This window comes from Fistularia commersonii, chromosome 3, assembly GCF_037954325.1.
Source record: "Fistularia commersonii isolate RoL2024-O1a breed Wild chromosome 3, RoL_Fcom_v1.0, whole genome shotgun sequence".
Lineage (NCBI taxonomy): Eukaryota > Metazoa > Chordata > Actinopteri > Syngnathiformes > Fistulariidae > Fistularia > Fistularia commersonii.
Genome location: NC_141286.1, coordinates 23,708,119 through 23,730,374, shown reverse-complemented (window position 1 = coordinate 23,730,374; position 22,256 = coordinate 23,708,119). Strand labels below are relative to the sequence as shown.

General features: G+C 51.3%; 1 protein-coding gene across 3 annotated transcripts in view; it reads left to right on the top strand.

Annotated features, from left to right (window-relative positions):
* nhsb (Nance-Horan syndrome b (congenital cataracts and dental anomalies)) overlaps positions 1–21,055 on the top strand; it is a 37,956-nt gene extending 16,901 nt beyond the window's left edge. Inside the window, exons 1-13 of one of the 3 annotated variants that reach the window (XM_086144294.1) lie at positions 7,146–7,341; positions 11,161–11,313; positions 11,404–11,540; positions 11,676–11,723; positions 11,867–11,911; positions 11,999–12,043; positions 12,277–12,339; positions 13,081–13,273; positions 13,354–13,485; positions 13,987–14,139; positions 14,610–17,783; positions 17,889–18,012; positions 18,089–21,055. In XM_086144294.1, coding sequence (XP_086000420.1) covers positions 7,293–7,341; positions 11,161–11,313; positions 11,404–11,540; positions 11,676–11,723; positions 11,867–11,911; positions 11,999–12,043; positions 12,277–12,339; positions 13,081–13,273; positions 13,354–13,485; positions 13,987–14,139; positions 14,610–17,783; positions 17,889–18,012; positions 18,089–18,722 — 4,950 coding nt within the window. In that variant the 5' untranslated portion in view covers positions 7,146–7,292 and the 3' untranslated portion in view covers positions 18,723–21,055. Of the gene's footprint in view, positions 1–7,145; positions 7,342–11,160; positions 11,314–11,403; positions 11,541–11,675; positions 11,724–11,866; positions 11,912–11,998; positions 12,044–12,276; positions 12,340–13,080; positions 13,274–13,353; positions 13,486–13,986; positions 14,140–14,609; positions 17,784–17,888; positions 18,013–18,088 lie in introns of those variants that run through there. The other 2 variants (XM_086144292.1, XM_086144293.1) reach the window with 2 other exon arrangements.
* Positions 21,056–22,256: the final 1,201 nt, after the last annotated feature.

Below are 22,256 nucleotides of genomic sequence, written 5' to 3'. Positions count from 1 at the left end.
TCATCATGTATTTTGTAGAGGAACAGTTTACTACATATAACAATTTTTTTAATTAACCTGTTTACCTCCTAAACAGGTTAAGGGAAAAATTTAAAGCCAAGAAAAATTTGGACTTAGTGTTACTTCTAGGTAATGATTTTACGGCTCCGGCCCCCTTGACATCAAATTAGGCCGTAAGTGGCCCCCGGACCAAAACGAGTTTGACACCCCTGATCTAGACTACGTGTCCTGCAGTCCGTGTTCCAGGTCGGGCTTGGCGACCGGTTGACCGACGCAACAACACCCCTGCTCAATTCACGTGTCTGGGCGCTGTTAGGGCTCTAATGAACCTCCTGCATGTTTTTGGACTGTGGGAGGAACCCGGAGGAACCCCACGCAGACATGGGGGAGAACATGGAGACTCCTCACAGGAGTGACAGTCCAACCAGAGACCTCCTGCTGTGAGGCGTTAGCGCTAACCGCTGCGCTGCCGAGCTGACTGATGCGTGTTCATAATATTCAAGATTCAAAGCGTCTATTGTCACATTAACAGTGTAGAATTGTGTGAAATTCCTACTTTGCTGTCCGCAGTGCATCTGGATCTGGTAGAAGAGTGGAAACATTGTTAGAAATAGGATTATAGATATGAACATTGCAATAAAACAGTAGAATACAGTGCAAGAAGACGTTTGAGTGCAGGGGTGTGTAAGGAAAACAAAAGTTCAGGAAAGTGGGATAAGAGCAAAAAATGGCTGGATGTGTTTGGTTCCTTAACCTCCTCATCTGAGCCCTTCAGAGATTCACCTCTGCTGATTTTCATGCATTATTTTGAAAAAAAAAAAAAAAAAAAATGGTGGTACTAGCTAGTAACGAAACCGGCTTCCTGTCCTTGCACACACTCACTTCCGGGTTTCAGCTCCCATCGTTTAACATTAACACCCAAGACTGTGTGTGTGTGTGTGTGTGTGTGTGTGTGTGTGTGTGTGTGTGTGTGTGTGTGTGTGTGAGGTCAGCACAGATGCTGTCTTTTGGTGGGATTTAGCATTTGTCGCATTTTGGGCGACGCTATCAGGGACTTGCCTCGCATTTTTACTGAGAAAAAACCACTTTTTTTTTTTGTTCTGAAAAAAGAAAAGAAAAGCCATTAAATTAAAGGTTAAGTCGTCTTAAGTCGCTCTAAACTCGGGAGTGAGGATTAAGATGTGGAGCGATTGCAGCGAAACCAAAGTTGTTTCCCGGGAATTAACGCCAGTCAGCGCGCCGTGTCCTCACAGGAGGGGGAAAAACCAGTTGCTGAGTGTGCGCCTACATTTGTGTTTGGTGTGTGTGTGTGTGCCTGTGTATGTGTGTGTGTGTGTGTGTGTGGATGCTGACTTCGGTCCTGTGCACTGTCACAATAGAGCGGGGATTTGTAGCCCACCTCCTCTGGAGCTGACAAACACACACACACACACACACACACACGCACACACTCGATTTCACACGTTCCCTCCTCTGCCAACGTGTCCCACTCCATCTCTCTGTTCTCTCCGTCTCTCTCTGAGATCCCCGGGCACAAGGCATTATGGGAATCACTCTGGCAGCCGCTCACTCTTCACAGCTTTAATCTTTAAGTTGTTTCCATAGAAACGGCTGCGTTCACTCCGCCGATCGCTGTCAAGACGCTTTCCAAAGTGAAACATATAGATGAAGCACCCCCCTTCACACACACACTAAGTCAACAAAGGCGACGTCTTAGTCAGCACAGACTCCATTGATCCATCGATCCATCGATTGGGAATAATGAGGCGTCAGTCTTGAGCACGCCGGATTAAACGGCGCCAGGATATTTGCTCTCAGGTGAAGAATGGCGGGGGAAAAACGACGATTCGCGATGTGTTCGATGGACCCGTGGAGGATTTAGGGGTGGGAGTGTGTGTGGGCTCGCCGGGGTCGGACATCGATGTCAGATCGCCTGAATCATCAAAAAAAAAACAAAAAAAAAAAAAAACACTTCCTGTCACCCCACAAGTGACAGGAAGTTAAACCGGCCATCTTGATTCTTCGCTGCAATCACGATGGGCTCGTCCAATCAGGCGGCACCGCTCCTCCGGGTGATAACAGGAAACAGGAAATGCTCCGATAACTCGGCCTTTTTATTTCCGGTGGGGAAAAAAAAAACACCTGAGGCGTGTCAATGCCACCTGGTAGATCCATTCATTCAAACTAAAATTAAGACACACACACACACACACACACACACACACACACACAGTCAGACAGACAGACAGACAGACAGACAGCATCCTGGTGTTTCCTCAGCTGCCTCCTCAGTCTTTGGTCTCCTGTTCTCACAGAAAAAGCCCAGAACCTTCTGACGTAACGCGTGCTTTTAATTTGACAGTCGGGATTACCAAACAATGTCCCTCCGAAAAAAAACACACAAACACACACACACATATCCACCCACCCATCCACGCTACGGCCACTGATAAAAAGTCTTCATCAAAACACGCACAGCGGGAGATCACCCTCTCTCTGCATATGTGCCGGTTTCCATGGAGACACGCAGTTAAAAATAACATGGGCGATGGCTTGTCTTGTGCCATTCCGCCGACGAGGCTGAGGCGTTCGCAAACTCCCTTTTCTTGCTCTCTCTGAAATGAGCTGCGCACGTGTGCGTGCACGCAGACGCACAAACAGGCACACACAAACACACACACAAACACACAGTGTTCCCCCGGTTTCCCGCCGATTGAAGTGTGTAAGGACAGCACACACATAGATAAAAAGCAAACACGCACGCGCACACACACACACACACACACACACACACACATTAAGATGTTACCAGGCCATTAAGTGGCTCTTGTCCATCACCACCAGAGACCAGTTCCTACTTCTCTTGCTTCGGAGACACAGATCTGCAGTGGCGCCCTCTACAGGTCACAGGAGATATTACCTCTTCCCAAAGGCTTCAATGAGAGCCAAAATAAAAATAAAAAGCTAAATAAAACCCTTCTTTTTTATTTCCCCGCCGCCCGTGGGTGTCGTTTTATGCCGATCCGCCCGGATTGCTCGGGTGTGAGTCTGTGAGTTTGGCAGGTGGAGCCGTCGGCCCACGGCGGAGCACAATTGGAGCTGAACAGAGATTCTCCTGCAGCTCAAAGTGCCAAGAAAAAAAAAAAAATTCAATTGAAAACCCGTCGGGGAAAAAAAAAAAGCATCTCAGCTAAATCCGTGCATCAGACTCTTAAAATAAACCTTTTTTTTTTTTTACTGCATTCAGCAGGAACTATTTTCTTGCAGTGGGGGAAGTGTCTCCCTCCGCCGTTGGAGCCCGATTTCCTAACCAGCACTTAATGTAATACAAGCCAAGGGTCAGTTTGAAGTGCGCTTGTCGGTCCAGGTCACCGACAGTCCAAAAGTCCCGACCGGTGTCGTCGAGGTTGCTCGCAAATGCGACGTAGCATCGACCCGTGCTGAGATGCTAAAAGAAAAAAATGTCCGCCTCACGGGAGCCGACGGAAGTGCCGCGTTTGGAATCCGTCCCGGCGGGAACCTCGGCCGGAATCCGTTCGCCAGGCAGACACAGAGCGATGGTGTGATCTGGTCTGGTTGCCATGGAAACCTGAAGCACAACGTGTTCATTCAGTGCTAGTCAATTAGCGCTATTCAGCAAAAACTCTTAAAAAGACCTCAGGTAACCTGTATGCGTGCGTGCATGTGTGAGTGCGCGCATTTGCAAATTCATGCTAATCCGCCTGCGTGCTCCAAAACTGATGCCGCGCTCGTCCACGATGAGAAATCACAGAATAGATTAGAACGAACCCCCTCCTTCCCTCCGGTTTGTATCATCGTCTCTTTACTTCCTTCCTTGATTACGGCCTCTTTAGGAACCGAGCTGCAATATTGATGAGGAGCGAGGAAACACGGGGGCCTGAAAAAGGTTGAGCGAGGAGCCGAACCCCGACAAGAACAACAGCAAAGAGGACGAGCGGCGAGAAAACATCGATCTCCCCCTGCTTTTTCTCAGAAAGCGTGTCCGCCGACACAGAAACGTCGCTTGTGTGTGTTTGTGTGTGTGTGGGGTGAATTCTTAACATCTTCATGCGTCACGCCGGCGAGTTAAACGGAGAGGATTTACGCACCTTGTTCAGCCACAACTGCGAAATCCTTTGTTTTTAGTTCTGGGGGTTGTTTGTGGATTATTTCACTCAGGCCGTAACCCGCTCGGGCTTTTTCAGATTTACATCTGAGAGGCTCGATTTTCCCCGCCGTTATTTGTAGCGTTGGTTGTAAAGCTAAGCCCCCCCCCTTAGCTACTGTTGCTAAGTCTGACCGGACTGACTTTCATACTGAAGGTATTACGGGATGCTTTCCAACCCTTACTGAAGGATAAACAGTGTGGATGATATATCTAACAATGCTAACGGCACAAAAGTCAGCTTTATTGTCAATTTTTCCGCATGTACTGGACATACAGAGGAATCGAGAAGAAATTAACAAATGCAATTATCAAAAAAAAAAAAAAATAGTAATCTAGTGCAAATTAGCAGTTAAGTGCAATGTTACAAATAGTAAACATTAATAAACATTAGTAAACATGAAATAGTAAACATTAAACTACGAGGTTAACTTAGCTGGCTAGCTTGCTACCGTCACTAATAGCTACTGACGCTAGCAGCCACGGAGCCAAACGATAGCCTGCTCATAACAACATGGCATTGTTTTCCGGTTAAAATCCTAACTGTCCTCGGCCGAGGACGTCCACGCGGTTTTGTCCGCAGCCCGAACGTTCTGGAAGGAGAACCTCCAGACCTCACGGGTAGCAGGTGTTTGACCACATCTGATGGAGAACATAGAGATCTGCTGCTAGGATGCCAGACTTCAGATTGCCCCTGTGATTGGACAGCTTGCGTCATGGGGGCGGGGCTTAGCGAAGGGTGCGGTGCACCCGAGGGCCGGATTGATTGATTGATTGATTCATTCGTTCATAATCCAAGCAGGGAGCTTCTCCCTGAGAGGACAGGTTTTTTTTTTATTTTTTATTTGTCTATAAAGGTTCTTTTTGATTGGACTATGAACTCGTGTTTTTCTGCGAAGCCGTCCCATCCTGTGGAGAGACGGCTCCTCCGCACTGCTTATTTATTTATTAGACATTACTTTCTACAGGTTTCCTGATCCTGAGCAGGAGAAACACTGATGTTTTTGGCCACAGTTTCTCATTAGTCTCTTCTTTCCCAAGGAAAAGTGCATTAAAATTTCCTTGGGGCGAATTACGGCGGTGTTTTTGTGACACGTTTATTCCATAAGCCCACCTAAACCTTGCTAATACAATATTCAACTGTGGTTTGTTTTTTTCTTTTCACCGTGCAACAAAAAAACACAAAAAGACAGTTGGAGGTTTTACACGGTTCGTCTTTGATTCAGCAAGTGATGGAAGCGTTGTCACGGCGATGTCAGAGGCTGCTCCCCCTAAAACCACAGCATGGGGTTCCCCTGACCTCCGAGACAGGCTGGTTACTTATGATTTAGCCGGTTAGTTTATATCGAGCAAACACGGCTTGCTTCGATCACCTCGCTACAGGGTTAGTTTACGTCACACACGCACGCATGTACGCAACTACCAGGTCAAAACACTGGACATGAATCATCAAGAGCGCACAAATGTTTACGCCAAACACAGCAAAGTTTGTTCTATGAAGTGAAACGAGTCCTCTGACCAAGGATCAGCTATGTGACTGTGTGTGTGTGCGCGCGCGAGTGTATTATATACATACATGAGTGAAGTAGTATTTACCCCTGGGTGATGAGGACAGTATTTACCCATTTCCTTCATTGTGTTGTTGTGTTCAGCAGCCCAGTGACCTTCTTTCCCATCCAATAACACGCTTGATTTGTTTTTCATCTTGCATCTTATGCATGATAGATAAGTATAATACATACGAAGCCTATATGATGATCAACATATGGCCGCTCTCCTCAATCCCCGTGGCCTCATCCGGCCTTGCCAACTGACTGCAGTACCCCTGTTGCGCCACCGGGGGGCAGTATAGAGCGAGCTTTGCGTGGTGTTTTTGCAGGAGCGCCGTTAAGCCCTTCAACAATTAACCTGCTGTTGTGCTGTTTATATTTTCTGCTCGGTGATGTAACGCGGCTAAAAATAAGGCCGGACCGCCGGCCGCGCAGCGCGACCTCCCCTCGCCGACACGAATGGGCCCCCGAAACCTGAATGCAAAATGAGCAGGCTTTCAAAGAGCAGGTGGATGCTGTGCAGGTCAGGAGGGGAGGCTGAACAATAGTGCAGGTGGGCATCCGGGGGGAAAGAGGGGATGTATGATTTATTCATTTTGCGGCTGAAAAGAATGGAAAGAGGCTGCAGAAAGAAGATATCTTTGTTTCAGCTGCACGCCGCCTCCAGCTCCGTTCACAAACGCACGTAAAACCAATCAATGGCGAATATTAAGAGGCGTTTATTAAAGTTGCGGCTGTGAACGCCAACAGTCACTCAGCTAAAGGGGGCGACTACTCGAGTACTACTCGGATACTCTCAGCGGGTGTTCGCTCCGCCGCCGCGGCTACCAGATTACAGCAGATTAGCGGGCAGGCCGCTCGCACCGTCTCTCCGTGCGTTGTGTATCACCCTTTCACGAACGAACAGTTCCTGGAAGAGGAACGGAGCGGTTCTGGGACTCACTCGTTTTTGAACACACACACACACACACACACACACACACTCACATTGAGATCATCGCTGTTTGGTGGCAGCCGTACAAGGACGGAGCACGAGGTAGATATTCCCAGCATGTGGTGGATTAATACATTAATACTTTGTGGCTGACTCCCCTTCCCTCCCCTTCCACATATTACTGCACCATAAAAAGATTACGGTCAGGGACAGGCCATGCCCGGGCAGGAACCTACCATCTAATACCACCAGCGGGGGGGTTGAGTCACCGACACTATGGACACGGGATTGAGATTGAGATGAAGTTGATCTGGATTTTTCCTCCATCGGTGCTTTTTTGTTTACCGGCAAGGCGAGAGGAAGAACAGGAGGGAATAGAAAGGAGAAGAGAAATGACTTTGGGTGGCCGGGGCCGGGGACAGCAGGTGGGCGGAGTGGGAGGGGCCGCCCCTGCAGATGTTGCTAGTCTCTCCGGCGGGGGGAATGTGTCGGAGGGGGTTGCGGAGAAGGCGGACGGAGGATGGGGTTTTCAGCGGACCGATGACCGCGAGCCGGCGAGACGAAGGAATGAGAGATAGCGACACACCGATCACCCTCCCTTCCCAGAACTAAAGAGGAAAGAGTGAGTGAGCGGCTGCGAAACATGGCTTTGGCTTGTCTCGGCCTGGGCTGCGTCCCCGTCCGGTCCAAAGGTGAGATCAACTCTCATTTACTTATTTTCGGGAGTCTGATGGCGAGAGCTAGCGGTTGTTAGAGCTTCATCGCAACAGTGACGTGCAGTCAGGGGAGGCAGGAGAGGCCGTGCTTCACTTGCCAATCTTGGATGGAAAATATGCCGAATGAAAAAAGAATGAAATGGTTGTATTTATCAGTGATTTTCAGTATAAATGTATTTTTTATTTAACTTCACCAGTTTTAGATTGTTTTTTTATTCATAATTGCTAGATTTTCACATTTACTGAGAGCAAACATGCGGTGAGGCCACAGACTGTTGAGCCTCTACGTAGATTGTGCAATGACGGCTGACTGCTGGCTGTATTGCTGTCTCTCGGTATGTTGGTATTAAAATGTTTAAACACTTTTGCTATATAAATTACATTTCCAATTTACAGTATTTTTTTGGCAACAACTGTACACATGTTACTAGTTTCTTTTGCTGAGCGATCGTAAAACACCTGCAAAAGAGTCGCTAAGTGAGGCACGCTGTGCTCGTGCCTCACCAGCCATGAACCTCACCGCACGTCACTGCATCGCAGGTACAGTGTTGACTGGACACGTCTCACGTGGAGATTCCTGACTGTCATTGCACGAGGGGGGCGTCAACCCCAAGAGCGTTACCACGGAAACGGGTCTTCTGATTGATGTTTATTAGGGGAATGTGCAAAAACAATGAATTCAGTGGATTCCTCCTTTGGTGTCAGACATGAAATGTTTCTTTTTTGGTCTAGAGGCGTGCCTAGAATTGATTGACAGGCGTGGTAACCAATCATATCTCACAAGGCCCCCCCACCCTGTTTGGGAACCTGATATGTCTCGAGACCGCAAACGATTATGAGAAAATGTCTCGAGGCTGTGAGGTGATTTCTACCTTGAGGTCACTTGCAGACACATCTCATGGCCATGGAATGATGCACATCATGTATATCATGAAATATTGAACTGGTAGTTGAAGTTTGGTCGCCGCGGCTCAGGGCGGCTGCAGCCCCAGCGCCCGCTGGTGATTCCTGTGCAGAACTGGCCAGCGGGTCCACCTTATATAACAGCTGTCTACTACGACGGGATTTTGCAGTTGCAGCCATCGGGAGCGAACCGGCTGACCCAGATACACCCTGATACATTCTCCACTAATGACTTACACTCACTCACATCTGGGCGGAAAGCGGGGGGAGAATCACCGAGCCAGAGCGGGGCGGGATTTTGACGCATAATTTTATATTTACACTCATGTTGCTGACACTGCTTTTTTTGTGTCTTGGAGACTTCTGGACCGCGTTTCGACCCCGATGCTGCCGTTTTAAGCACAGAATGCTCGGCCTGAATGACGTTTGTAGTTTTTCTCCGGTTTATTTAGATTAGCGTCAACTGGCCCTGCAGAAAATGCGATGTTTTGTGAACAATACTGTGATTTTGTTCCACAGATGCATAGGCCAGGTCTGTGCAAGACCCTTATAGTCGCTGCTAACGCGGAGCTGCATGCTAAGAACACAGCAAATACGGGCTGGAGCCTAGCATCCTTGTAAACTGCAGTAGCTAGTCTACGCCAGCAATCTAAGATTAAGAAAAATGCTAAGGAGGCTAGCGTGCGCGAACAGGAATAAAAGGTGGAGGTTGCATTTGAAGCAGGAAAATTATTCAATATCACGGCTGTTTTTGGACCGCAGGAGGGAAACGGACAACCCGGGGAGAACAAAAGAACCCGATTCATCACGGGAATCAAACCCTCCTGCCTGAGCTTTGAGTTCAGCCCAGGTTAGCAGTCTTGCTAACACACTACCAATTTAGATCATGAGGACATAAGTAATCGTCCCACGGGAGGATGTTTTTGAGCGATCATTGACTCTCGTTTCTTGAGAACTTGAGTCAGTTATGAAGATCAGGGTTTGTCTTTTTCTTATAAGCTGTGTACAAAACAGCAGTTTCACACAAAGCTCCTTAGAAGAGCTTATTTCCTGATTACTGTTAGCTCTTTCTAGCATGCTGCCCCCCCGAACACAAGATCTGGCTTGACTTCGGGCTGAGAATCAGCTCCGTCGCGGCGCCCTTCGGCCGGCTTTGGGCCTTGTACCAGCCCCCGCTTGGCCCCCTAATCCCTCCCCCCGGGTCTCCACACATCAGACAAACATTCAGCGTTCTGACCTTTCAGCTGGGTTCAGACTTCCCGATGTTCAGGGAGTGTGTGTGTGTTTACACCGACATCACATCCTTGCGGGAGCTAAAAGATTTCCTCCACTCCCGTGGCCCCAGTGTCACCCACCTGTGAGCATCTTTGTCCGCTGAACTCGCCGCCGTCCTCTGCTTTTGACGTGGCACAGAAACGGCCCCCACACCTTCTGGAGTCCGAGTCATAACGATGACGAGGCAATTCGCCCGACGATGCATCTGCAGAATTGGGGGAAGCAGAGACGGGCGATGAGGCATTAGATGGGCCGATTAGCGTGTTGTGTTATTGCAGTTACTCCGAGGTTAGGTTGCATGACAGCAAATGAGACCGACTCCTGGGTTCGATTAATTTGATTTCCTGAGAAATATTATCTAACCTCGCTTGACTCGTCAGCTCGTCTAGCGGTGGAGGTCGGGTTAGTCAACCCATTAGCGTGGTGTTTACACGCACGACAACCAGAAGAGGCAACGGCGTTTTAACATTCTGAGGGAAACGGAGTTTGAGACAGGAAACAGATGAACATTGGAAGAGTCTGATTCTCAAAGCTGACATCATCGGTCCGATCAGGGGTTTCCGTTTGTGTGACGGAGGTTTTTTCTCGTGAAGGACGGTGTGAGTGCACAGGTGGAAGGGAGGCCTTCGCTGTCCCCTGCTGGACAGGAGAGGCCTTGTTGGGCCGAGCACCACAGGAACACCAGGGAGCCCAGTATGATTCGCACCAGTGAGTCCAGAAAGTGTCCATCTATGGTGCTCTTATTTCGTAGTTTACTGTTTTGTGTGTGTGAGATCTCCTGCTGTTGAATGTAAGAGTTTTTTCTCAGTGGAAAAGCTGTCGAGAGCCAGGCCTTTGTTTTTTTGTTTTTTTCCTCTTGTACTCAACGGGCGACCCATTATTTTAACCTAAACAAAGATGGATTCCCGGCTAAAGGCTTTGGACGAGGCCTCGGATTAAAGCTTATCAGATATCTGAAGTATTCGCTATGTCCTGCAATACCAGGGTCCTGCATCAACATATACTTTGGTGTGATTTAGTTGTTTTTAGTTTTCTATCCAGGCATATCTTCCATGGGTAAAACAAACAGTGCCTCAGGACAAGACACGGGTTGTGTTGTAAACTTCTTGAACTTTCCGTTGCACCTCACTAGCCATTCAGTAGCCGTTTCTCGATGGGCCTCTTTTTTTCGTCCTCCAACGGGTCATCCTACATTTTGCATGTGGAGTTATCAGGGGAAAAATGTCCTGTTTGCTCCCACCGCACAAATACTTATTTGTTTTTTAAGGCACTAGCTAGCTGTTAGCTAAAGTTAAGCGTCAAGTGTCTCAGTGCATCAACAAAACCTCCCAGCTGGATCTGGACAGTCATCTGGTGACACACACAAAAAAAGAAAAGAATAGAAGTCTCACCTTCTCTTCAAATATACGTTCCTTTATTTTTCCCGGCCAGCTCATCCTGGAAAAGAAAAATAAATACTAAACTTCTTCACGTCTCGTTGTCAGATGAACTGAATGCAATACCAGTTGCCGCCACCAGAGGTCGCTGTTGCTCACCGACCCACACCTATCAGTTTCCAACCCAAATATTTCCGGCGTCAGCCTCACCTCCGGCGTGTCCCGTCTCTCCCTTTTCCAGCGGTGTCGAACCTGGACATCGAGAGCAAGCTGTCGGCCCACTACCAGGCCCCGTGGCACCAGCAGCACAACGTGTTCCACCCGTGTACGCGGCCGCCATGCCTGGAGGAGCTGCACCGAAACGCCCAGTTCAGCCTCCGGGCGCTGCATCGAGGTGAGGCGCCGATCCGGGCGCGGGGAAACATCCCGGCTTTCGGTTTGTTTTTGTACACCCGTGCGTTCTCCTTTGTCGGCCCTCTTGCAGAGGAGCAGCAGGCCCAGCGGTCCGCCAGCCGAGAGAGGAGCCGGGTGACCATCTCCATCTCGGTGGCGCCTCCCATACCCAGCTTCCCCTCGCCCCACACCATCCGCAGGCAGCAGAGGAGTCGCCTGGCCCGCGCGGTGAGGCTTGACCCCATGGGTCACGCCCCCGTCCTCCACGATGACAATATTCCACCGGAAATAAGACAAAGGCTAACTTTGTCGTCTTCTTCACATTTGTTCACAATCTGTTTTTTTTTTTTTTTTTTCCTGCAGCAAGAGAGAGCAGAGAGGGAGCGGGAGTTGGACTATCAGCCGCGGAAGGTAGAGCCATGTTTTCCAGTGCACAACGTCGCAGTCCGTTTGGGCTGCCTTGTCGCCATAGAAACAGATTCTCCTTTTCTCTTGATTGGCATGTTCTCTAAAACCTTCCTCCTTTTCTTTCTCCATATCCTTCAACCCTCAAGGAGAGGACGGTGAGAGAAACGGAGATCCAGACCGTACAGAGAAAAGTAAGAACTTTTGCTTCTGATGTGTCTCTCTCACACACACACACACACACACACACACTTACCGTTGATGTGTGTGTGCCGCTGCAGGAGAGGCCAGGCAAAGAGGCAGACATCCAGACCATCCAAAGAAAGGTGAGAATGTCACCTGAAAGAAAATCAAACGCTTGATGAGATTGATGGAGGTGAACTGAGATGTCACCCGAGGTGAACCCAGAAGGTTCCACCACCGTCCGTTCGTCCATCCATCCATCGCCCTTTTTATTTGTTTATTTTTTTGTCAAAACATTGCTGGGCACTGATGTCGTCTGTCCTTTTGCTTTTCTTTTCTCGCCCCCCCCCCACCCCCCTCGCTTTTTGCGTTATAGTTTGAGTGCTTTTACTCACTTCACCCCTCTGAAGGTTGTATCTTCATTCCTTGGAGCAGAAAGGTACTGCCTTCTCATCGCCGGCCGGCGTTCGTTTCTTGTCATGTGACCTCGTGTAGACTCCCCACCGCCCACGTTTCCTTTAATTCACCCGATTTATTTATAGCAGTGGTTCTTAACCTGGGTACGATCGAACCCCAGGGGTTCGGTGAGTCAGTCTCGGGGGTTCGGCGGAGGTCAAGACACACATTGGTGATGACGTCATTGGCCGCAGGTGATCACGCGACATAGCTCGGCCTATCCGTGCTGCAGGGATTTTGGCGCGCTCAGTTGTAGTAACTTGTGACTGTCGTGATGGTACGTCACGTGATTTCTTTCTTAATATTTTAATCCCTTCATACGTCGGAAGAACACGTACAATACGGATTCACATGTATGACGGAACGTGATTGGAATCGATGTCCTGACTGCATGATTTGCAAAGACAAGATGAGCAATTCTAGTCCAGCACCGGCAAAACTAAGGGAAGGCTTCCTTCAGCTGCATGGAGATGGGAACTACAAGAACATAGCGCTTGCTGGATTCAAGGTGAAGGGAGCCAGATTCGATGAAAAGGCTACTCTGCCTGTTCTTTGTACCCATCAACGAAACGATCCTCGATTCAGTAAAGAAGGGTTCGGTGAATGCGCATGTAAAACAGGTGGGGTTCAGTACCTCCAACAAGGTTAAGAACCACTGATTTATACTCTAGACCTAGCGCCCGCCGTGTGGTAAACGCTGCCGCCGTCCCTTTTATCCCCCTAGGCTACCTCCACGGGGGAAGGTGAGGGCGCCGAGATGTCCGGGGGTCACAGAGCGAAGGCCCCGGCCCCCGCGGCGCCCCCGACCCAGGACAAACAGACCAACTGGTCGAAGGAAAACCTCCCGCCGTCGGACCCGAAGGCGGCGTCCGATTCCCACGCCATCTCCTCCTGCATCATCCCCATAAACGTCACAGGTAGGAGGAGAGGAGGACGGTTGGAGATCAGGCCGCTGGAAGCGCACGGTGTGACTCCTCTTTGCTCCCCCGCCGTCCAGGCGTCGGGTTCGACAGGGAGGCCAGCGCCCGCTGCTCCTTGGTCCACTCTCAGTCGGTGCTGCAGAGGCGGAGGAAGCTGAGGAGGAGGAAAACCATCACGGGGATCCCCAAACGGGTGCAACAGGACATGGGTACGTCACCCAGCCTTGGAGGTTCCTGTTTTTGGGTTCCCTGCTAAGATCCACTCACGTCACGGGGCGCCGCTTCAGCTTCTGTGAGCTCAACTCAAATGGGCTCTGACTACCTGCATTGAGATGGTCAAGAATGAGTCCGTCAGAGGGACAGCATGAGTTAGATGTTCTGGAGATACAGTCAGGACTGAGATGGTCTGGGGGATGGACAAAGAAGGGAGAGAGGAGATCTGGGTAGAGGGGTTTTATAAGGTCAAGAGGAAGACCAGAGAGGAGTTTTATGGATGGAGTGAAAGATGACGGGAAGTTTGGAGATGGTTAGAAGGAGGCAGCTGATCAGCTCTAGCGACCACTTACCGAAAAGATAAAGAATAATATATATCATATATCCTCTTAAGCCTTATTTGGGCGTCGGCTGTGTCCGTGCTCATCTTTTCCTCAGTGTCTGAACCCCTTTCGGTGTCTTCTGGGCTTTAAAATCTCGTCTCATCTGCTGTTCAGACTCCGATGAATCGCCGGTGGCGAGGGAGCGGACCGTGATCGTCCATGCCAACCCACACCAGCTCTCCCTGTGCCAGGAGGACCTCTCCATCGGCGGCCGCCTTCATCACACTCGAGACTCCGGCTGCCAGACGGACGACTTCCTTATAGCGTGTATGGCCCCCTTTGCTGTTGTGATGTCGTCGGCGAAAACATAAGCCGCCCTTCTCCAACCTTTTCAGGAGCTCGTTTGTTTTCTTGTTGCATTGGGACAGCATGGGAACCCACGGACCTCAGGCAGGGTCTTTTTAAGCTTCCGTGGGAGCTCACGTGACGAAGGTGCTCGGTAATTGGTGGAACTCACAAGCCGGGCCCATTTCCGGATACTTCTTTCCATTTAAAAAAAATCGTGGATTGCAAAAAAAAAAAATGGACAGAACCAATGAGAAACGGACGAAGGGGTCTGAGCTGTTCTGCCCCGCTACGTCTTGCAGTGGTAAATCGACATTTCGGCAGTTAGCTTACGTCAGCTGAGAGGTAGTTCTTGGATGACATTCCAGCAGCGCGGCTAATGTCAAGATAGTCACGTGATCGAATGTGGCGTGAGAAATACCATCCTCCGTTTCCTGTGTGTCTTCCTTCAGGTACGGCTGCTCCCTCCAGACGGCGCATCAGAGCCCAGCGTGGCCACCAGGGGATCCCCGCCTCGCTGTCCCATTCCACCGGCAACATCTCGTCCCTGGGCGACCAGTCGGACTCCGGGTACACCGGCGCCGCCAGCCACGGCGGGCGCCTGCGCTCCCGCAGCCTGCCGCGGGAAGGCGGCCGCCTGGTGGACAGCGACGAGGACGACGACGACGACAACTACGACGACGACGACGAGGAGGACGAGGAGCTGTCGCCGTACGAAGCGGAGGATTTCATCCCGGCGGGGCCCAGTCCCAGGATGAAGATGATGATGATGAAGGAGGAGGAGGAGAGCACGGACGACCAGGCGGCGCCCGAGCCGTTGCAGCTCGGGAGCCTGAAGAGGTTACAGCGGTCCGGGGAGAGGGACAGAGGTGGCGGCGGAGGGGGGAGTCCTGAGCACAGCTGGATGGAGAGGGGTCGTTCCCGCCTTCCCCGCAAGGCGGACATGGGCAGCTGCGAGATCTCGTCCAGCTCGGACACCTTCAGCAGCCCCATTCACTCTGTGTCCACGACGGGGGTGCTGGGCAACCACGTGGACCACAAGGAGGACCACCAGTCATCGAGCGGGAACTGGAGCGGCTCCAGCTCCACCTGTCCCTCGCAGACGTCCGAAACCATCCCCCCGCCGTCCTCGCCGCCGCTGACGGGTTCGTCCCACTGCGACTCGGAGCTGTCGCTCAACATCGTGCCCAGCGCCATCGACGAGGGCTTCTCCCTGGACCCCTCGTACCACTCCGACCTCCGACCCCAGAGCCAGGGCCACCGCTCCAGCTCCTTCACGTCCTCGGCCACCGACCAGCTGGACGACGCCGGGGTCAGCACGGCCAGCGAAGGCGAGTGGGCGTACCCCGCGGACCAGGACCAGACAGACCCGGATCAAGACCCCGAACAGACCCAAAACCTGAGCCAGACCCACGGGTACAACTCCAAGCAGGGAGACCAGAGCGGGTTCGGCGACAAGACCGGTGGCGCTGAGAAAACCTCGGGTTCTTGCTACCCGTCTGAGGCGGAGGGGCTGTTCCCCTCGACGGTGCATTTCGGGGAGTGCGACCCGACTTACAGAAGCTACTTGTACAACTATGCAGACCCCGGGCCCGACTGTGGCCAAACCAACACTGTGGCATCAGCGCTCTCCCACGGAGCCTATCCCCCGCCCTCGGCGGACTTCAGAACAGGCACTATGACCCTCGGGAGGCCCTGCCGTCCCCTGAGGAAACCCAAAGTGAAGCCGCCTCCGCCCAAGCGCACCTCCTCGCTGAGGGAGGCCGGCTGCGGCGTCGACGTCGGGACGGACACGCAGGCAGATCAGGATCAACCAAAGACGGTCAGCGAGGAGGAACTCACCCCGTCTTCCTCGGATATAAAGCTGGAGCTGAAGCTGGGGGCCGCACCGGAGCCCTTGGAGGCGGCTTGCCTCGTGGCGGAGCCGATGGGGTCGTGGGTGATGGGCCTGGGCGAGACGGTGGACATCGTGGAGCCCATGTCTTTCAGCTCGACGGACACGCACTCCTTCAAGGACGACGGCGCCGTGCAATCCGACTATGCAGACTTGTGGCTTCACAACACCGAGCTGAAGTCCAGCAACGGCGAGTACACATCCATGTCCAACTCCAGCACGGCCACCGGCACCACTGTCATGGAGTGCATCAAGTCGCCCGACAGCTCCTCGTCCTCTGCGGAGACGCCCAACCAGGTCCTCGTTCAGCCTTCGGAGACCAGGGCGATAAGTCCGCCTCTGCCGCCCGAGGATTTCAAACTGGGTTCGCCCGAAAAGTTGGCTGGCCTGGCCTCGCCGTCGAGCGGCTACTCCAGCCAGTCGGAGACCCCCACATCGACCTTGCCCTCCTCTTCGGCCGCTTTCTTCCCGGGGCCTCTGTCACCGTCCACCGGCAAAAGGAAGCCCAAAGTGCCGGAGAGGAAGTCGTCTCTTTCGTCGCTGCAGCACTTCCCCCGAGACGCCGCTTCCGTTTCCACCGGCTACAAAAGAGACCCGGACTTCCCGCCCCCTCCGTCTCAGCTGGATCTGAACGTGCTCCATGGCGGCTACGTCCGGCACACGCTCACGCACCGAACTCAGCACATGCACATGCTCCACCACAGCAAACACAGAGTCGGAAGCGTCTTGAGCGGAGCGAAGATGTTGACCCCGGACTTGCCGAGTATCAACGCCCCGCCGAGTTCCAACGCCGCCTCCTCGCTTCCGGCCCCCAGCCAGTTGGCGACGCCGCCGTCCACGAATCGGGCGGCGCCAATGCATTCAGTGAGCCAAACGACAAACGACGGTGCTGCCGCCGCCGATCACGAATCGGCCTGCGAGAAGGCTACAAGACCCAAATGCCCCGCGAGCGGTTCGACCCTGGCCCCTCCTCCCATCAACACAAGGCCCCTTCCGCCCCGAAGACCGCCTCCCAGACCTCCAGCTCAGGACCACACCTCCTCCCCTGAACACACGCCGCCTCCGCCGCCGCCGCCGCTGCCTCCTCCTCCCGGCCGCCACCCGGACGGGCCGCCGTCCTATGAAAGCCTTCTCCTGAGACAAGACCGCTACGGGCCCGGGACCTTCTGGGCCATGACGGCCTTCAGAACCCGCATGGATCCGTCGTCGGACCTGTCCGAGGATAGTTCCCCGCTCCATCGGCCGGTGCCGCGCGCCCCCCACCCCTCTCCGGTGGATCTGCACACACACATCCACTCACACACGGAGTTCAGAGGGCTCACACACTCCGCTCAGGCGCACCCCGAGTTTAGGATCTTAGGCGAGCGCTCGTTCTCCCAGGACGACGACGACGACGAGGAGGAGGAGGAGGAGGAGCCCCAGAGAGAGCCACCGAGGGCGGCGTGCTCCAGAGGAGGCGGGCGCTCCGAACACCCTCCCCCTCCGGCCTACGAGTTTCCCGGGGGGTCTCACTCAGACTCAGGGCCCTGGGCCAGTCCAGCCAAAGTGCCTGGCGTCACAATGGACACATCGCATCCTTACCTAATCAGCGATGCAAGGAGACGAGGACACGAGGAGCAGGAGGAAGACGAGGAAGAGACTTCAGGTGCTACCAGAAGTGCCCATCATCAGCAGCTGCAGGAGAGCAAAGACGACTCCACCACTCCGGACACCGAGGACTACTTCAGCAAAGGTGAGCTTTCGCCCGTTCGGTCGTCGCTCCTGAACCGATCGCGCATCTCCGGACCCGGAAGGCAAAGCGGATGAAGAGATCGAACCCGGGTGTTGTGTTTTGCAGATTCCACTCCCAGTGACAACTCCCTCTCCCCTCTGACCGACGACACCAAAGTGGACGATGAAATTATCATGACTTCGCCCAACAAGACCCGGACGACGGAGGATCTGTTCGCCATGATTCACAGGTACCGTGCTCCGACCCGGGTCGCGTTTTCATCCGAATTCACGATTCGATTCTGACCGCGTGGTTCCCTCGCTCAGATCCAAGAGGAAGGTCTTGGGCCGGAAAGACTCGGGAGACCTGAACGCGAAGTCTCGTCTTTGCCCCCCGCCGGCCGTGAACCCGAGCAGCGTCTCCGCCGTCGTCGTCCCGCCGGCTCCTCCCCTCAACGCCCCGCCCACGTCAGCCAACGCCGCCGGCTCGCAACGGGTCCCCGTGCCGATTTACCGCAGCGCCAAAAAATCCAGCACGTCCAACGAGGAGTTCAAACTCCTGCTGCTGAAGAAGGGCAGCCGGTCCGACTCCAGCTACCGCATGTCGGCAACTGAGATCCTCAAGAGCCCTCTGACGCCCAAGACCCCCGGGGAGTCGCTCCAGGAGGGGCCAACGAGACAATCCGAGGAGCCGGCGGCGGCGCCGCAGGAACCCCCGCTTTCCTGCCTGGAGCCCATCCAGATCCCGGGGCTGTTCCCCAGGGCCAACTCCGAGAGCTTCACCCCCAAAATCCTGCCCATGTCAGCCGCGTCCCGACAGGGCCGCTCCAGGATCCCCCCCGTCGCCAACAGCAGCCGCTACAGCACCCGCAGCCGCCTCTACACCGCCCCCATGCAAGCCATCTCCGAGGGCGAGACGGAGAACTCGGACGGGAGCCCCCACGATGACAGATCTTCCTAGGACCCCCCCTCCTCCTCCTCCTCCGGAGAAAGGACCCTCCGTTTGAGCCCACGTTCAAAATGGCCACCTCTACGTCCATCACCTGGAATGGGGCGGGTCGTCGAGGCGCGATAGCATCACCGCGCATCACGACGCTAACACCCACCAAAAAATGTTGACATTTACGGTCACATTTACGGGTGCCGGCCAGAAGGAGCGTAGACAGATACTGAAACATCCAGGGGCGCGTACCACAACACAGTGTTATCAAAACAAACAAGAAGGAAAAGAAGAAGGTGCTCTGTGGAAAAAAAAAAGAGTGATGAAGAAGACCTATTTTGATAGAACCGCCTTTAAAAAAAATTAAAAAAAAGAAAAAAAAAAAACAAGAGAAAAAAGGTGTCCAAAAGATTTGGTAAATTATGAAGAAAACTTTGTGGAGTAAAGACGACTTGTGTGTGTGTGTGGGTGGGTGGGTGCAGGCAGATGCACGGGTATTTCTACTTGTTGTGCATTGAGTGAGTGAGTGTGTGTGTGTGTGTGTCAGAGAGGAACTGCATTACTAACCTGGTGACATGTAATATCCCTCCGCCACTCAGAGGCCAGACCCCCCCCCCCCTCCCCCCGCAGCCCACTTTTGATGCCCCTGCTGCCCCACGTCTCCTCACCTAAAGGATATCCACCCTCCCCGCCTATAAAAAAAAAAAAAAAGGAAAAAAAGGATTATATGTTGCATGTATTTTTGTAAAAGAGCGCCTCGGAAAATGAAGTTGCATGAACCGGAGCGGACACATCCCCGGACCCCCACCCATCCACCGCCCGACCCCCAGACGGACCTTTTATTTACCCTCTTCTTATCATGTGATTGATTTGATCGAAAGTGATCTTCCCAACATCATTGCCGGTCGATCTAAAATGAGTCGGCGTCGGCGCGGACCCGGGCCCGTCCGTCAGAGGAGACTTTTGGACAATCGCAAAGTGGCCTTTCTCTTCTAGAACTGGTTGAGCACGTGCGAGCGGAGGAGGCCGGCCCCTGCGCCGCCGCCGCCGCTGCCGCCGCTCTGCAGAATCACGTACTTGTTCGACTATGACCTTAAAAAAAAAAAAAAAAAAAAAAGTCTAGCACGGTCCAAACCGGGATCCGGAACGACAAACCAATTTATCCCCAGCCGTCTAGTCGAGCCGCGCGGACTGAAGAAGCGCTTCAGAGGGTCCTCATCAGGTCTGGCCAGGGCCGCGGCTGCAGAGCTCGCCGGGAACCACTATCTCTGTTTGCACGTCACGACTCCTCGGGAGTGTTTCCTTGAAAAAGAAAATATATCTTATACTGAAAATCACCTGTATATTTGTACGAAAGATAAAAAGTCATATCTATATAAGACGACGAGCAGACATTTTTATGGGGGAAATCAACCCGAGTGTAGCAAAGAAGAACAGGTTCTCGCCGAGAAACACTTCACACACACTCACACACACAGATCTTAGCAACGTACACTGTTCTCTTCTCCTAGTTGCCTCTCCTTCATTTGCACTGACCCAGTAGCATTGCACAGGTGACAGCGCCACCCGGTGGCCGGTTGGCACCGTTTTTACCAGACCCTCCGCTCCCCCCCCCACACACACACACACACACACACACATATACACACAGCTGGCGGTAAAAATCTGAAATAGGAGGAGTACAGTGTTAAACACCCACCTTTTCCTCCAATAGAAAAGGGGTAACGCACACGGAGGATCCAAGGGAGGGGTCATCGGCTGACAGTGTGACCTCTGACCTGCCAGACGGAGTACACACACTTGACATTCAATACACACCATTCACTGTATTCTGTGAATACCTCATACTGACAGATAGATAGATAGATGCATAGATAGCTAAATAAATAGATAATCAAACAAATGACGTTTGACGCTCAGCGAATCTCAATTGCAGAACTGACACTGTGTACGACGGAGAGTTTAAGAAAAAAAAAAAAACAGGAGAAGAAGAAAAAGCTGTGAACTGATTTATCAAGAGTTTTACTTTCATCGTACCCCCGTTCGCCCGTCCATCCGTCGTGGTTTTACTCCTATCGCATGCAATAAGAAAAACCGAGAAAGAAAAGAAAAAGGACGCCACCATATTGTTATTTTCTACCTGAGGGATGCCTCCGGAAGAGACAGCGAGAGAGAGGAAGAAAAAAGGAATTTTTGTATTTTCCGTTCCAATGTCGAGTTCAATAGTGTGTTTTATAGATGTAAAAAAAAAAAAAAAAAAAAAGAAAAGACCAACCGTCTGGCTGATTCTGTTCTGTATAGTCGTGATCACAAACAGGGGTTTATCTTGTACTGTATATCTACTCACTGGACAATCATACCTTCTAAGAGGCTGGAAAGAAAATCCTATAGAAAGTGAAGAGGAGGTGGAGGAGGAAGAGTCCTGCTGGAGCTGAGAGGAAATTGGAGTGAGAGAGACATTATTTTCCCGCCAGAAAACTGCTGAATCACTTTAAAATTGCATATATGGAGAGGAAAAAAAAAAAAGAGCAAACAGCTTTGGATAAAGAAATGTACAAATAGAGAAGAGAATATATTAATTGAGCCGGGAGCTGATGTGAGAGTCGCCCCCCTTTTCTTTTTTTCTTTCTGTTTTGGGACTCTGAGGAAATTAAAAAAAAATTAAATTTGTTAAGATTCGTGCCCGACGACTGGCAACCTGGCCGTGATAGTTTTTTTTTTTTTTTTAAAAAAAAAAAAAAAAAAGGACAAGCAGCTCGACGCCTTGGAAAATGGTTCGGTGTGACTTTCCGTACTGTACCCGGCCTTAGAGGGTCTCCAAGCAGACCCTCGCTAAACACTCGTCTGACCCCAAACCCCCATTTCTTTTTCCTGCAGCTTGGGACAAAAATCTTTATCATCACATGTGTGAAAACTGCAGGGAGGGGGCCTTGTTTTTTTTTTTGTTTCTCTCAAAGGTGTACAGTATGGAATAACACGAACAGACTATAAAATATTTAAATACATACACACACACACACACATACAAACGCACACACACAGATACACAAAGATCTTAAAGAAAGTGTCTATGGAGAAAAGATGAAATAAATTACGATTAATTAAAAAAAGAAAGCTCCGAGTTTAAAAGTAGCTAGGACTTAACATTTGAATCACTTTTGTATTTTTGTATAAACCTGTAAATAAATTTTTAAATAAAAAAATAATAATGTTGCAAATTATTTCCTTTGTGATATAAAATGAATAAAAAAAAAAAAGAATAAAAACAAACAAGTTTTTTTAATTTTATTTTGTTTTTACTTGACATGATTTATTTCCAAGCCCTTGTATATTTTGGAGCTCTGCAACACTTTCATTGTTGTATTTATTTTTGAGGATGGGGGGTAAAACATTGTGAAAATTTCCATGATTCTATTACTAATTCATTTCAAACAGCTCATCAGGCTGCTTAGTAACTGTGCATAGAAAAGAAGAAAAAAACAGGAAATAAATGTGATTGCGTTGAAACGGAAGACCTGTTTGTGTGACGCCTCGTTTCTTCACTTTGCGACACTA